This window comes from Haliotis asinina, chromosome 1 (assembly GCF_037392515.1).
Source record: "Haliotis asinina isolate JCU_RB_2024 chromosome 1, JCU_Hal_asi_v2, whole genome shotgun sequence".
Classification (NCBI taxonomy): domain Eukaryota; kingdom Metazoa; phylum Mollusca; class Gastropoda; order Lepetellida; family Haliotidae; genus Haliotis; species Haliotis asinina.
The window spans coordinates 18,678,502-18,695,569 of NC_090280.1; the positions used below are offsets into that span (position 1 = coordinate 18,678,502).

Below are 17,068 nucleotides of genomic sequence, written 5' to 3' on the forward strand. Positions count from 1 at the left end.
TACCTGGGAGAAGTTGACCTATATCATAAATTGTAGTTTTGTATAACGCTTGGAAAAACGCTTGGTTTTGTATTTGCTGGTATGACATTTTTCTGTTTTTTAAAATGGTAGTGAAATGCAAATATGTTTTTGAAACAAAACATTTTAGGACCATGGACTCACAAGATAATAAATGCGAACTTGATCTCGTCACTATATGGCTGGAATAATGCAAATGTGACGTAAAGCCCAACTCAACTCAACTCTTAAGAAATAAACATATGATATTTCTTTGGAATCATGCTGTGTGTGTACTTTGTAATTGTACAAGCTTGTTTTACATACTACTGTGTAGGTTATGGCCGTTAAAGCAAATTTCATAAACATACAAAGATGAATAGATATGATGCTTGTGCGACTAAACCAACATAACATGTTTCTGAACTAATCATCCGTCAAAACCTTGCGTGTAAGTGTATTCATTACATGATAGAATGACAATTAATGTTTCAAATATGTATACATGAATATATACTTACACACACACACTTACACGCCCACGCAAACGCACGCGCACGCGCACACGCACACACATACACACTGATGCAAATAATACACTCTGACCAAGTACTCTCTCTCAAAGGAGAAACACATAAGTGCCAAAACCTGTAAAGCTAGTTTTAAATTTTTAAAGCATAATATTTTTGTTCTTTTAAATTTGGCTATTTTTTTACCAACACCAGCGTCTGAAGGGATGGTGTAAGTCCAGCTAGGGTTTGTTTTAGATTTAATTACTAGTTATATATGTGTATCTGTGATATTCTAGTTGATTTGCTATCACGACATGGCTGATATAATACCAAAGTGACATCAAATTTTAACACTCTCTCTCTCCTCTCTCTCTCTTTTCTCTCTCTCTCTCTCTCTCTCTCTCTCTCTCTCTCTCTCTCTCTCTCTCTCCTAGGACGAAGCACAGAGTCGTATATTTTGATAAGATCACACTTTAATCAAAATTAATGTTAATTAACTATGCGGACAAACCCGGTGGTTCAAACAGTAATAAATTGACCAGACGTCTCGATAGTTTAATTCAACGGTAAAAACGGGACAGTTTTGTTGTATTTTAAAAGAAGGTGCTGCTTTCAATGTGTAGCCAAAGTGAATTTTAACTACATTTCTTGACACCAGTGCCAACGACAGCGATGTCAGTTACAAATGTGTTGACTTTTGTCAAAGCGCACCTTCTAAGAAAAGGTGCCTTATATGTAATGTTCGAACAAGACGAGAACAGGTTTTAGGCAACAAAAGTGAAAAAAAATGCATAATAAGATATTGAAGTGGCCACGTTTGCCTTGAATCAGTTGGGGGAATAAACACCATGCATATGACATATGTTCGCTAAAAACAAGATTGTTGTTTTTCTAATACAGGATATTAATCATCTCAAGACACCAAGCGTGTTATACTCCAACTGTCGTGCAGATATATTTGATATAAACGTTCAGCGTATGATTCTCCATACATCACGAACAACGCTCAGAATCACAGCCCTGAAATTAAAGATTCAGGCAAGAGGTCGGACTTTCATGGATGCAGTTTTAACACCTGAGATTCCTTGCCAGTAAATTGCTTTACTGTACAAACGATTGAGTTCTGCCTGTTTGCATGACTTGTACCACCAAGCCCCTCTGTTTTCAACAGCACAGTTACCACTAAAAGAGTCCAGATCCAGATTCTTTGCAGAGAATCGGTTGTTGTTGCTGTACAACATTTTGTCTCCTGAAAATACCCGAAGATAAAGTCCTAGTCTACTGTATGAACTGTATAGACAATGTTAGCTGGACGATCACACTGCTGTCTTTGGTAATGACGCACCGTGGATAGTTTTAGCCACAACTCTTGGAAATACGACAAATTGTGATGGATAACGACTTCTTTATTGCGTGATTGCGACGTTTCGACAACGGTACAAGAATCTGTATCGAAACGCCGCAATCACGCAATAAAGAAGTTGTTATCCATAACAATTTGTCCTATTTGTACACCTCAACTTCTAAAATGCCACTCAAACAAGTTAATTCTTGGCAAAATACATATGTACCAAGACGGAAGAAACAAAATGTTTTTATACTCACAGCATAATCACGAATAATCACTAACATTCCTATATGGTGATACAACTAGTCGGAAGCAATTATTCTATAGGTTAGCTTTTACCACACTTTGCCATGTGTTCTCACTGCACATTCGACTGCACGTGCATGTACTTGCGACGGTTGTCATCAGTAGCGAGATATACTCAACGATTGGCAAACAGCTGTTTTCATCACCAGGTGATGGCTCAATTTAGGATTATTTTTATGAAACTAGATAAGAAACTTATGATAATGTTCTTCAAATATACATGGACATAAATGTATCGACGAATCAATGTGGATTCGACCACTGAAAGCCCTTGTAACTATTGGTCTTCAGCAACCTATACTTGAGGAAAGAGTACATAAATAGGATCGAGAGGTCAATCTAGCTTACGTGGTTGATGGATATCTACGCTTTCTGTGGTCAAAGAAAATCAACGCTCATTGTATAAACCACTGGATTCAGGAAATTCAATATGCCATAGCCGTGATTGGCCTCATCGAATACAAAATATAAAATGTACCGGAGGCCATAATGCAATAGAACTGCTGTACCAATAGAATACATCCAATAAAGTCTGTATTAGTCAATCTAGGTGCCCGGTAGACTTTTTCACCGTTGATGACTGATATCAGAGAGGTAGGAGGCTGACATAACTTTAGGCCAGAGTGCACACTTAATGGCCAGTGTAATGTGGTATCGGTATTGCAATGGCGATTTCAGCATTATAGGTTTGGAACCCCTAGACAGGTCTCCAGGATAGGAGCTCGCCTACATGATGTCAGGCAGTTCACCGGGACCAAAATGGACACCTATGAAACTAACGTCCGTATCTATTGTCCGTCTGTAATACACATGCAGACTAGCAACAGCTTGTAACTTAAAATGCATGTCATGAATATTTTCAACATACCAGCAGTCCCCGAGTAGTTCCCTATGAACAGAGTGTAGAACTCCGACATACTGCCCAGATGGAAGCTGTTGTATTCGGCATAGAAATGACTTCCTGATTTGTTCACCAGGTCGATCCTCAGTACATAGGCGTTCTGCTTTGTCAGTCTGTGTATCTTCTCATTTCCTGAAATATGACCACAATGTGCATTTTCCCGATGTCCTTGGGACTCCAGTCACACACATTTTGATATGAAACCTCACCATCGTTGATACATAGGCGACACGTAAGTGTATCGAGGAGGCGAGTGAACGAGTACAACAAAACATTGAATATTGCACTATTACAGTAACACCAAACTCACTTTGAATCAATTGCGCAATGTGAGGAATGCAGTCCATGTGTAAAACGTGACGACCAGTAAGGTTAGTGTTCACACACAGACACACAACCCAACTCAGACGTGCGAGCATGTTTTAGAATAACAGTTTACATATTCTATGAGATCTATTTCAACAGCCGTCCTTTTCAAAGTCCGATGTGGCTGTCACATATAAAAGTTCGGAGGGGAGTGAGTGAGCGTGTGAGTGAGTTCATATTTAACGTCACATCGGCAATATTGCAGCCATATCGTGACGAAAACGATTAATTATAAAAATACAAATGAATCAATAGCACATCTTACATTGTAAAAACCTGTCAACGAAGGACTGTAAAACTAACTAGAATATCGCAGAATATAATGTAAAACTAGTGATTAGACCTAAAACAATGTATCTATAGAGGACAGTACAATATAAAAATGAACTATAGGTTGCCAACAACTGAAGGTAGATCACCATACTAAAGACCATGTGGACATACAGTACATTTGCTTCCTGCATGGACCCTAATTGGATTTACATCATCCCTTTAGCTGTTAGCAAATTGGACAAATCGAGACATACAGTAAAAGAACACTGATTCTACAATTAAAAACCTGGAAAAATTAAATTTACTTCAAATGTTTTGAGACTTACGTACCCTCTCAGGAGGACAATTATTTTACAGTACCTCAACCTCCTCTGAGCATACAGCCACTAACGATCTGAGCTACTAATTTAAACATCCAATTATAAAATATTTATCTATTTACAATTCAATTAACAAATCGAATTCCCTTAAAAATGAAATATAATCAAACAAGGACTAATATTGCTAAAAGATCCTTCATAGTTCGTGAATTAAAATACTGATCCCTTGTGATTGAATACTTAACACAGTCAAGCAGGATATGCTTGACTGTGATTCTTTCATCACAAGGGATACAAAACGGAGGATCCCCACCTTTAAGCAAATATTTATGTGTATATTTTGTTGAGTGCTGCCTTCGCAGCAAGATCGGCCATTGTGTTACCAGAAATGCCTACGTGGCTGGGTAACCAACAAAAGACGATGTTGTATTGGCCAGTAGCGAGATCATTATACAGTTCAATAATTTCTATTAAAAGTGGATGTTTACATGATAAATTTAATCGCCTGAAGACAAGAAAGAGAGTCTGAATAGATTACTCATTGTTTATGTTTAGGGTGTCTTTGGATATATTTAAAAGCAGTTAATATGGCGTTAGCTTCCGCTGTAAAAATAGAGCTGCTATCAGGTAGTGTAGAAGATGTTGTTCTGGATCCAATGACCGTGGCACAAGCTACTGCGCCACCATCCTTGGACCCGTCTGGTAATAAGGATTTGTAATTGTTATATTTGTTTTTCAATTCACGATATTCTTGTTTATATTGTAAAACATTCGTTTCCAACTTTTTTAAAGATGTTAATGTTAGGTCCACTTGGGGCCTAACCAACTGCCAAGGACCAGCTAAAAGATGATATGTCGGCGATGAAAACAGAATATGACAAAAAGTTTCTCACTCTTGAAGTTTACTCCAGGAAAAACAATTTGCTAATCTATGGCATACCCGACGAAAAAGATCCTGAAACAGCCGCAAAAGAAATCTTCAGTCTACTAGGGATACAGCATGCCAAGGAGATGATGTTCGACAATGTGCACAGACTACCCAGAAAAAGCACGGATCCTCAAAACTTCAGGGCTTCAATGCCGAAGCCAATCGTAGTGAAATTCGTCAGGGCAATAGATAGACAGAATGTCTACAGTGCTGCAGGCAAGAACTGGGGAATTCTGAAGGAAAAGAAGGTCACGATCCGAACTGATCTCCCTGTCTCTCTGAAAAAACACCGTGGTCGCCTTGCAAATAAAGCCTTTGAACTGAGAAAAACCCATAAAGTACAGACACGGATTCTTGAAAAAGGAATCGACATCTCCTTGCAGGTCAGGAAGAACCCACAAGATAACTGGAGAACAATTGGACTGTACGAAACTTTCTAATCTTTGTGTTCTGTTTGCACGGATATGTAAACATGTGCACCACTCGGGTAAAGGATAAGTATTCAAACGACGTAATTTACTTTATATACATCTAAGACTACTGTTGAAGTTGGGCACGATGACTATACAACCCAAATGTGCCGAACAATTCGACGATCTGGCAACGAGAAGCTTTCTGGGAGCCATTCTCACCAAAACGTTTCCATCCTTGCTTTGCTTCTAATGTTTGTAAACAAATACACGTGGTAATCTATTTATAGCGGCTTCATTCACCCCGGGGCTACCGGATGTTGTTACGTTACTCTGATGGATGTGTTAGCACAGTTAGACGAAGTTCGTATGATGTTATCTATGACGTTCTACGCTTTTTCTCCACTCAGTATAAGGATGTTTCTGGATAAGTATTCCTCTTTCAATACTATTAGAGGCAGGTCCCGGCATCAATGTATATATATTACGTCAGTTGGACATCTAGCTCTAGTTCACATTGCACACATTTGGACTATCATTCATGCGGCTTGACTTCGAAGACCAAGAACATGGTTCGCCCGCTATTTCGTTTTAGTTACCCTCTATTTCTTTTAATACATGTTTTCTATTTATCAGGAAAAAAAGGTTCTCGTGATATCACAACACAAATATTTACTGTACAAGCTCTCCCACAAGCATGTTATGAGCGCTTCTACCTCCATTCAGTTGGCAAGGATACCACTGTGTCAGACAGTTTAATTTTAGGTATATTGATAGTTCTCGTAACCATTGACTACAATGGATAATGTTAAGAAAATCAAAGTTATCTCAGCTAATTGTAGAGGACTTGCAGACAAATTTAAAAGAAAAGAATTAATGAACATACACCGGAAAAAACTACACTCAATCATATGTCTGCAAGATATTCATATTGATGCATCTACTTGCAATATCATGAGAAATGAATGGGGTTTACAATCCATAATTGCACCTTTTAAATCTAATTCCAGAGGAGTGGCCATTCTCTTTAATAATGATGTTGATCTTAAAATACATAAGACCTTAATAGATGAAAATGGAAATTATATAATAGCTGATGTAACAATAGAGGATAAAAGACTAACACTAACTAATCTCTATGGTCCAAATATCGATGACAGTAATTTTTACACTAATCTATTTAAAAATATTCTAAATCTTGAGAATGATTCTCTGATAATAGTTGGAGACTGGAATTTGGTGATTGATCCAACAATTGATCTTGAGAATTATAAACATGTAAACAACCCTAAATCAAGAAATACTGTTTTAGAATTCATTGAATCTTATAATCTTGTTGATGTTTGGAGGAATATGAATGATAAATGCAGAAAATACACCTGGTGGAAAAAAAATCCAAGACAACAAGCCAGACTGGATTTCTTTATTGTATCAGAGGATATATTTGACATAACTCTAGACTCAGATATTTTGCCAGGCTATAAAAGTGATCACTCAACAATTACATTAACCTTTTCCAACACTTTAGGCCAGGAACGAGGACATGGATATTGGAAGTTTAACACTTCATTGCTGTTAAATCCTGAATATGGAAACTTAGTCAGATCTATTTTGAACGACACAGTTCAGGAATATGCAACAGAAAAATTGGATGATCTTAATAACACCGAAAATATTATACTTACTATTTCTAACTCTTTATTTCTGGAAACGTTACTAATGAAAATTCGAGGAAAGACTATATCTTTCTCATCCTACTTGAAGAAAACAAAAGCAAAAAATACAGAACAGTTAGAACTTAAAATAAAACAGGTTGAAGATACTATAAGAAAAAACTTTCAAAACATAGATGAAGAACTTTTGAGTGAACTATCAAAATATAAGAAAGAAATGGAAGAAATTAAAAATGAGGAAATGAAAGGAATACAAATTCGAAACCGACTTCTTTGGTATGAAGAAGGTGAAAAACCTTCAAAATATTTCTGTCACCTGGAAAATAGAACGTTCACCCAAAGATCAATCAACAAGTTAGTAACTAATGATAATAGTGAAATTACTGACAGCAAGTCAATACTGAATGAACTAAAATTATTTTACAAAAATCTGTATGCCTCTCACAAACAATATGAGGATGAAAATTGTTTGAAGGATATTAATACTCCAATCTTAAACCAAACACAGAGGGACTATCTTGAAAGAGAAATCAGTTTAGATGAAATTAGTAATACTGTGCACAGAATGAAGAATAATAAAAGTCCAGGGATTAATGGTTTTCCTATTGATTTCTTTAAATTTTTTTGGAAAGAATTAAAAACATGGATCTATAGATTCATTAGCGATGTATTAGCCAAGAATGAAATGTCTGTGAATTGGAAAAGAGGTGTTATTACCTGTATTCCAAAAACCAATAAAGATAGAACATTACTTAAAAACTGGAGACCGATCACTTTACTGAATGCTATTTACAAAATTATCAGCTCCTGTATAGCACACAGATTAAAAACTACCCTAGACGAACTCATTCATTCTAACCAATCTGGTTTCATACCAGGGAGGACAATTAGTGAAAATACAAGATTATTATATGATATTATGTTCGAAACAAAGAAACAGAACATCCCTGGTTTGCTAATCCTTATTGATTTTGAAAAAGCTTTTGATTCTGTTTCAAAAGATTTTATCAATCTAGTCCTCCATAAATTCAAATTTGGCCCCAAACTGATAGGATGGATAAATACACTAACTTACGAAACAACATCTTGTGTCATCCAGCATGGTAACTTATCTGAGTTTTTTTCAAATGAAAGGGGCTGTAGACAAGGAGACCCTTTATCCCCATATCTTTTCCTCTTTGTAGCTGAGATTCTTGGTTGCATGATAAGACATAATGAAAATATCAAAGGTATAGTTATTTATGATAATGAATATAAACTGAATCAATATGCCGATGATACTGAACTATTTCTGAATGGAACTGAAGAGAGTTTGTACTCTGCAATAGACACAGTTAATACTTTTTACAAGATGTCAGGTTTGAAAATTAATGTGGATAAATCAAAAGCAATATGGATTGGATCAAAAGCTAAATCTACTGATATGATATGTCATGATCTAAAAGTTGAATGGGTAGTTGGTGAATTTGATGTACTAGGTATCAAATTTACACCAGATCTTGAAGATCTATGGGTAATCAACACTAGGAAAAGACTTGAAGAAATTAATAGACTCCTAGCATCTTGGAGAAAGAGAAATTTAACACTTATTGGTAAAATAACAGTAATAAAAACTCTAGCAATCTCCAAATTGGTTCATATTTTCAATTCCCTGCCCAACCCACCAGCAGATTTTATTACTTCTATTGAAAAAATGCTTTTTAAATTTGTTTGGAATGACAAGAATGACAAAATAAAGAGGAATATAATAAAAAATAACTATAAAGAAGGAGGTTTGAGAATGATCGATATTAAAACATTTATAGACGCTTTGAAATTATCCACGTTGCGACGATACTTCGGAAAAGGTGATAAGGAAAATCCATGCAACATACCTTTCAAAGACATATTTAATTTAGGAGCAAATTCTGAGGCCTACATTAAGATTGAAAACCCTTTTTGGCAGGATGCACTGAAAGCATGGCAACTATTTCACCAAAAACATTATATTGACCCAAATAACATCAATGAAATTCTATCACAACCATTATGGTTTAATCACAATTTCAAAAATTCATTAAACTATATAAAGAATTGGGCAGATAAAGGGGTTATTAATATTAGGGATATTTGTGACGAAAATGGACTATTGTCATTGGAATCTTTAAAAGAAGTATATGATATCCAAGGTACTTTTTTAGATTATAGATATTTACTACACACATTTCCAGATTCTTGGAAAAATACTCTAAATCAATGTCATTCAATACCAGTCTGGGATTTAAATATTAACCATTGCCAGACTTGTCTCATAAAAACATCTAAAGGATGCAGAACTTTTTATGATAAACTTATTTCCAATGATATATACCAAAATGTTTGTAAAAAGTGGCAGCGGTTTTTCCCAAAAACAGACTTTGACTGGGAAAAAATATTCACAGGATACAGAAAAGATTTGCAAGACACAAAACTCATAGATTTTCAATATAGATTTCTACAAGGTGCTATTTATACTAAAAGAGAATTGCTTAAAATGAAGAAAGTTGATAGTAGTACATGCTGTTTCTGCAAGGATATAAATGAGACTGTTTGTCATGTGTATTGGGAATGCCAAGTGACCCAAACATTTTGGAGAAAATTACAAATTTGGCTCAACAATTCATTCCCTCATCCATTTCACTTTACAAAACATATGGTTTGGTTTGGTACTCTAAACCGAAATACATTACTAAACCACATCACCCTTGCAGCCAAAAGACACATTTACATATGTAGTATTAAGAATATACATCCTGATATGACTTCATTTACAAAAACCCTAAAAGAAATATTCTTTGTTGAGAAACATATATGCCAAAAAACTAATAAAAGAGATCATTTCAGTCATAAATGGGGCCCTCTTTTCCCAGTACTTGGATAAATTTTAATCTTCCTATATACCTACCAATCACCTATATCAACCTGTATATGTCTATTACCAAAATGTTGATATGATTTCTGTATATCATCCATCCATATGTACCTGTGTTTTGTACTATGTGTAATCACATGAACCAATAAAAAAAAAAAAAAAAAAAAAAAAAAAAAAACTGCCAAGGACCAGAAGAAAGAAGGCGAAATACTTTCCAGCTCAATCCCGGCAGAAGAAATAAATGGTTTAATGCTGTGCCCTAGAGGTGGAACGAGAGAAGACTTTTTGTTATACAAATCCTCATAAAGCGGATTGAAGACACCGTTATAGGCAGGGTTAGATATGTATTGTGAAGTCAATTTTATGCGACGTTGTGTAAGAGATGGTTCATTGGCCTCAACGTAAAGACTGTCAATGGGTGAAGTTCTGAAAGACCCAAGACAAAGTCTTAAGCCTTAGAAACTAAATTGATTGTTTATCTCTTTGCAAATGTTTATAAAGTTTTCAGACAAGGCATTCTTATACGATATTGTATTCGCAGTAATTCGATTTTATTGAAGACTTGTAAGACTGTATTTAAGAGTTTAAGAGTTGTAATACCTGCTAGTCATTTTGTTAAGTTTTTCAGAACGCTAATTGTATTTTTCCCATGAATCTATTTTCACAGGCAACTCTGAGTTTTAATAAGATTTAAATACAGTAACTGCAAGGGTTTCAATGCATTAAACCATTCAACACGTAAAACTTAAGGTGTTTCTACAATAACCTCGACATGAATTTATCCGCATTGTGCTGACAATAAATTTAGATTTTTCAGGTTGGAAACAGGACAGAATCAGGACATCATGAATTATGCATGGCAGTTTGTAAAAGCTCTCCCCGTTATTCCGCGCGCTGTGTTTGAAGGTATTGCAGTTCTGCTGATTGTATTGTCCTTTATGCATCAGCGCACAACAAAACATAAGCACAACCCACTGTCACATAAATAAGAATACTCATTTCTTGAGCTCCAAACGTGACTTTTGTTGCACAGTCAGATTATGCAACAAAATGTGATGTTCCTGGGTGATTTTGTTTAGCCGTTTGAATCGGGTGCATGTGTTTGGTGTCGACTTCCTGTTATAACTTGCTCATCAATGAACAAGGCGTTAGGCCTTGTTATGTGTTGAGGCTTTGTTCAAGGGTGAGAGATACAGTAACAGTATTAATCCGTGTGATTTTGTCAAAGGAGTAAACATGTTTTACCATACAACACCTCTGTTCTAATGCACTAAATACACAAGTATCAATAATACTTGCTATGAGATTATGAGAATAACCATTAATTCTATTTTCACATTGGTTTTTCCATTCACTTAATGCAAGTATTATCATTATAGTATTGGCTGTTTTCTTCAGAAATCGAGTCCAAGGGATACGACAGGCAGACCTCCCCAGTCATAAGAAAGCAAAATATGAACACGCATTAAAGAGGGCACAGTTGAAGTCATCAGAGGAAAGTGACGTGATGAGATGGCATCACATATTTTATTGTAAGGCCGAAAATAGAATCCAGAGAGCTGATGACGGCAAAAAGGCTTGCAGATGCAATTTTTAAGAAAAGTGCAAGTTTAAGGAGCCATTCCGACGGCCAGTCGTGTCCGTGGACCACCGTCAAAATCTGAATTTGCAACGATCTTTCATGGGTGAAAGTGAAACAAATTCCGCATTATAGAATACCATTTTCAACAACAGTGCAGTATTGACCATGGAGCACTATCAAGCGAACATCAACTTTATTTCAGTGTTATGATATGCAAAATTCCTTGTCGCACAAAGTCGAACAAACAGGCCCATCTGTGTTTTTACAGGCACAAGGTGGGTAAGAACCTACTAGTATTCGGTATTACCACTATTGATCACGAGATAAAAACAAAACATATGAAATATCAACATGTCAAATATTCCACCACTACTAGTACTGGTAACATATTTTCCATCATCAGTTCTGCTGTTTGTAAGAAGACAAATAAATAAAATTATAAGTGTGCAAGTGCAATATGTTGCACTTGGGCTTACTTCCCTCTTAGAGAAGCCCGCGGGAGACCAAACCCAGTCATATCTGGAGGATGTGTACTCAAGTGTAACGACGGCTACCGATTGGCTGGTTCATTTGCTGATACGCCGAGGGCTCATTGTGCGTACAGAAAGATTATGTGTTTGATAGGCATTTTAGAAATGTATGGTAAGTCACAAGAAAGTACGATTCTTTATGGATAACAACTTTCTTGTATTGTCGTTTGATGTGTCGTTTCAGTATGGATTGACATACTGTTGTCAAACAAAATCACCTACACTATGTTGTTATCCATAAGGAATGTATGTAGAGGTGTTGGGTTTTGTAAATCCATCTCTGAATTTGCGTTTGAAGAAGAGTGAGTGAGTGAGTGAGTTAATACTTAACGTCACATCGGCAATATCTCAGCCATATCGTGACGAGAACATTCAACAATGAAAAAGAGCATATATAAATCATAAAAACCAGTCAACGAAGGACAGTAAAACAACTAGAATATCACCATTTCAATTAAAACTAGCATGGAAAGTTAAAACTAATAGCACTATTTAGACAATACAATATAAAAACAGACTATAGATTGCCAACAACAGAAGGTAGATCACCACACTAGGAACCATGGGGACTTACAGTACCTTTGCTACCTGCATGGTCCCTAGTTGGATTTACACCATCCCTTCAGCTGCTGGCGATTGTATGAAAAGTTAGCCGAAATTAAAAGAACTACGATTAAAATCCTGGTAGACTTAAATTTACTGTGAATGTTTGTGGACTTACGTACCCTCTCAGGAGGACAATAATTTTACAATACTTCAACCCCCTTTGAGGGTACAGCCACAAAACGATTCAAGTTACTAATTCAAACTACCAATCATTAAAATGCATCTATTTACACAACATAATTTTCAAAATTCCACCCAAAAATCAATTTCTTTTAAAAAAACAATGATTAAATGACAACTAACAGTGCTAAAAAGGTCCTTGATAGTTTTGACATTGAAAACTTTATCCCTTGTGATGGAGAATTCAACACAGTCAAGCAGAATATGCTTGACCGTGACTCTCTCATCACAAGGGATACAAAACGGAGGATCCTCACCTTTTAAAAGGTATGCATGAGTGTATCTTGTATGGCCAATACGACATCGTCGCAAAATGACTTCTTCAAGTCTGGACTGACAACCCAAGTATGTACACAATCTGTATCATTTAGCATATTATCAGAGGTGACAAGGTGATATTGTATATGGTTATCGTTATTCACTGTTCTCAAACACCAAATAAGTCGGAATTCTTTTCTAAACAGCTTGCGCATAGTGAGAGAAACACCCATGCATCTTCACTCCACCGAACACTGTAGTAAGAGCATCAGCATCCTACCCCTAACAGAGTGACCCCGGTCCACTGAACAGTGGTCTGTCCCACTCTTATTTCACACCCCAATTACCTCATTAATTATGTCTTCGGGTCAAACTGTAATTAGCCTTTGGGATTTATTAAGTGTGAATCTGAGGCCTTGCGAACTGTTTTACCATCACCCACCAGTTATCTCCCCTTGTGGATCTTTACAAATTGTAAATTTCTTGTAAACACTATCTTTCCAAAATTGTAGATGTATTGTAAACATCATCTTATCATCTTTACAAACGATTTACAAGCCTGTAAATGTGAACGTTTTTCCAGTGCGATATTTCGCTGCAAGGTAAGCATGGTGTCCAGTTATTTCCTGACATTATCGAAGTATTTATGTTAGTTTTTGCTGATGATGTAATTCTAGTATCTTCCTCAAGTATTGAGTTACAAAACTAGTTAAACATACTAGAAAGATATTCTTCAGAATGGTCACTATCAGTACAGTACATCAAAGACTAATATTGTTGTATTTAGAAAAGGTGGCCCCCTCTCTTCGAAGGAAAAGTGATGTTTTAATTCCAAACATATTAATGTCGTAAATCATTACATATACCTTGGTGTAAAACTTTTCTTTACTATGAATGGGACACATTGTGCCGCAGATTTAGCTCTCAGAGCTACGAAAGCACTGTTATACCTCATCTATAACAACGTTGGTTTCCTTACCCACAACGCGTTCTTCAAATTATTTGATGTACAAATTCAGTCTATTCTTTTGTACGGCTCTGAAATATGGGGCGTCCAACCTTTCCAAGCGCTCGAAAAGATACACTTACTGGCTTGCAAGAAATTTTTAGGCGTCACACAATTTACCCCTAACAACATGGTATAAGGAGAATGTGGGAGATTTCCAGTTTTCATTAATGCTCAAGTTAGATGCTTAAAATACTGGCTAAAGATAGTACAAATGTATGATCATCGTCTCCCGAAAATTTCCTACAATATGCTTCTACATTTAGATGATAACAACAAAGAAACTTGGGCGTCCCATGTAAGGCACCTTCTTTGTTCCAGAAGTTTTGGTATTGTCTGGTTAAACCAATCCGTAGGTAATGTGCGTGTTTTCCTGAATCAGTTTAGAGATCGCTGTATATGTATTTTTCAACAAGAATGGCACTCGAGGTTAGAAGAAAGGTCTCGTTTTGATTGTTACAGACAGTTTAAATCCCTTTTAGAACCAGAAAGATACTTATCCCTTGTGACTCCAAAGAATCTGAGACTGCTACTTGTAAAGTTTAGTTTGGGGCTATTAGATCTAAAAGTAAAAGAAGGAAGAAGACTATTCATTGACAGAAATTATAGATTATGTCCATTTTGTTAAAATCATTGAAGACGAATTCCATTTTCTTGTTGAATGCCCAGTCTATGACAAAATCTGTTCTGATGATCTCTGCAATTTTATCACAAACAGAAGTAATAACTCAGCATTTTACAAAATTGTTTCCTCATATGATGTCTCCATTTTGAAATGATTATCACTGTAAATTAAAACATGCTATTGTGTTAAGAAAACAATTGTTATCTTCCTGAATGTAAACTTTCTTTGTAACCGCTGTACATTGTATATGGGCCGGTGGCATCACATACTAATAAACAATTTACTTTGACTTTTGACACATACACAATAGCACTAATTTCCTACACGAGGAATCCAGTCTATGTACAAGGCGACGTCTAAACAGGTCTGGCTGTTCACATACACAATAAGAATTTTCATCTCTGAAGACTGTTTTAGCACTCATTTAGTTACCTCTTCAGTATTACAAGCCAAGATATAACAGACCCAGAGCAAAGACGCACGTTGCCAAATGCCACGGATATAGGAAATAATCATAGTTCTAAGGAGGAATTGATGTTTGTACGAACCAAGCCAGAACTCTCGGGTGAGGTTTCCAAATCCGTCCATGTATTCAAACCAGGTTCGATCAAAATCTTCTGACCCGTCCAGTCGCCTTTGAAACACCTGTACATTGAAATTCAACGTCACATAGTGCAAATATTGAGATTATGACACATTGACATTTACCATTAAACGTTGAAGGAAGAATTGTTAAACTGCAGATATTGTCTGGACCTTACCAGCCATCCTCCGCCATGTTGAGTCATGTCACAGTAGGCCAGAAATGAGCCCTTCCCATCTGTCGGCTTGATTCGGTAAACTCCGTCCTCAGCTTCGGGAAACTCGTCCAGGATGCTCCTACAATCTGTTCAATGTGAAATGTATTTGGGGATATCCGGTAATGTCTCATTTATATCATGTTACTTTCAGTTTCAACATATATCCACCGCCTTGAATAGTGAATGCTGCCTTCGAATGCTGCCTTAATTTACATATTGACAATGACATAGACGTTAAATCCTCAAACCATTTATTACTTTAAAGATACGTTTCCCATAATCGATTTGTCATCACTGGTATCAAATACACATTTGACTGAAACGACAGGTATTGCGACAGCAGGAGCCGATATTCTCAGAAAAGTTAATTCAGTGTTGGTAGACATTTAGATGAAAAACATAAGTACAAACACGGTTTACCCAAATGAGTCGTGGATATTACAGAATATCCAATGCGTGCAATCACACAGAAACACGGTGCACGGTACGTTGTAAGAATTCGAGAAACCTGTATGTCATTTTACTGGGACATTGCAACCTTCATCATACAACTTAAGAGTGAGAGTCATATAACGCTTCTTAAATTTATACTCAAAGAGCACGTGCGGCAACACCTAGAACACGAATTGGAAATGTATTTTAAGTTCCCGAAACAAGAGAGAGTGGGTAAAATTGCTCTTTTCTACAACTTATTGTGCAGCACACAAAGATAATGACATGTTGGAGATGAGTATTTGGAACAGCCTCAACCAGTGGTTGAAAAGCATCGGCTTCGAGTTGTCAGAAGACAAAACTGACAGGGCTTCAAAGTCAACAGTGCCGCAGCTTTCTATCCCACTCAGTACTCACCACTGCGCATGTCCTTGTTCCCACAGGTTTCATCCCTGGAAGCCAGGAAGCTATCCATGGATGTCTTGAAAGTGTCGTAGTTGTCCAGAACTTGACAGTAATCAACGGATATGTTAGCATATCCACAAGCAGCGAGCAGCACCACACACAGACAGAGACGGAACACCATGCTGTTTTGACAGAGTCTTTTCTTCGTGGACTGAATGTCATCCGAGTGAACGTGTGCTTGAGTGTGGAGTACTATATATTTATAGGCATGCTTCACAGTTAATAGAAATACTCTGCACTTATAACAGGAATATGACTCATGCGATGGTAACTCTGGTGGTGTTTATATGCTACATTACACGCCGATAGGTACTTGTACATTCAACTGCCAAACAGAACCAAGTCAAGTGGACCTGCCCTGTAACTGAATTAGGTCATCATCCCGGTCCCCTCTGGTATCCTTCTCCTCGTGGTGAACACACTTGTCTTCCACTTATCTAACTCCAAATGTCTGACATTTGAGTAATACTTGTATAAGCATTGTCTACGGTTTGACAAAATGATTAAAGGTTGGGTGTCCTACTTTAAATTTCATCAGTTAAGAAATATTTGAACGTTTGAATCTTATACATACTATATCTACACGTGTACATGTTTTTTCCAAGGACACTTCTGAACCCAGAGTATTGGTCTTATTGATGGTTTGCATACATTTCTCTG

General features: G+C 36.5%; 1 protein-coding gene across 1 annotated transcript; it reads right to left on the bottom strand.

Annotated features, from left to right (window-relative positions):
- Positions 1–962: 962 nt before the first annotated feature.
- Positions 963–16,604, bottom strand: LOC137287905 (fibrinogen-like protein A). Its single transcript, XM_067820283.1, has 5 exons — positions 16,361–16,604; positions 15,473–15,597; positions 15,260–15,356; positions 3,032–3,196; positions 963–1,758 (listed from the first exon to the last, which is right to left on the bottom strand). Exons 1-5 carry the CDS (start codon positions 16,527–16,529, stop codon positions 1,544–1,546), a joined length of 771 nt encoding a protein of 256 aa, XP_067676384.1. The 5' UTR covers positions 16,530–16,604; the 3' UTR covers positions 963–1,543.
- Positions 16,605–17,068: the final 464 nt, after the last annotated feature.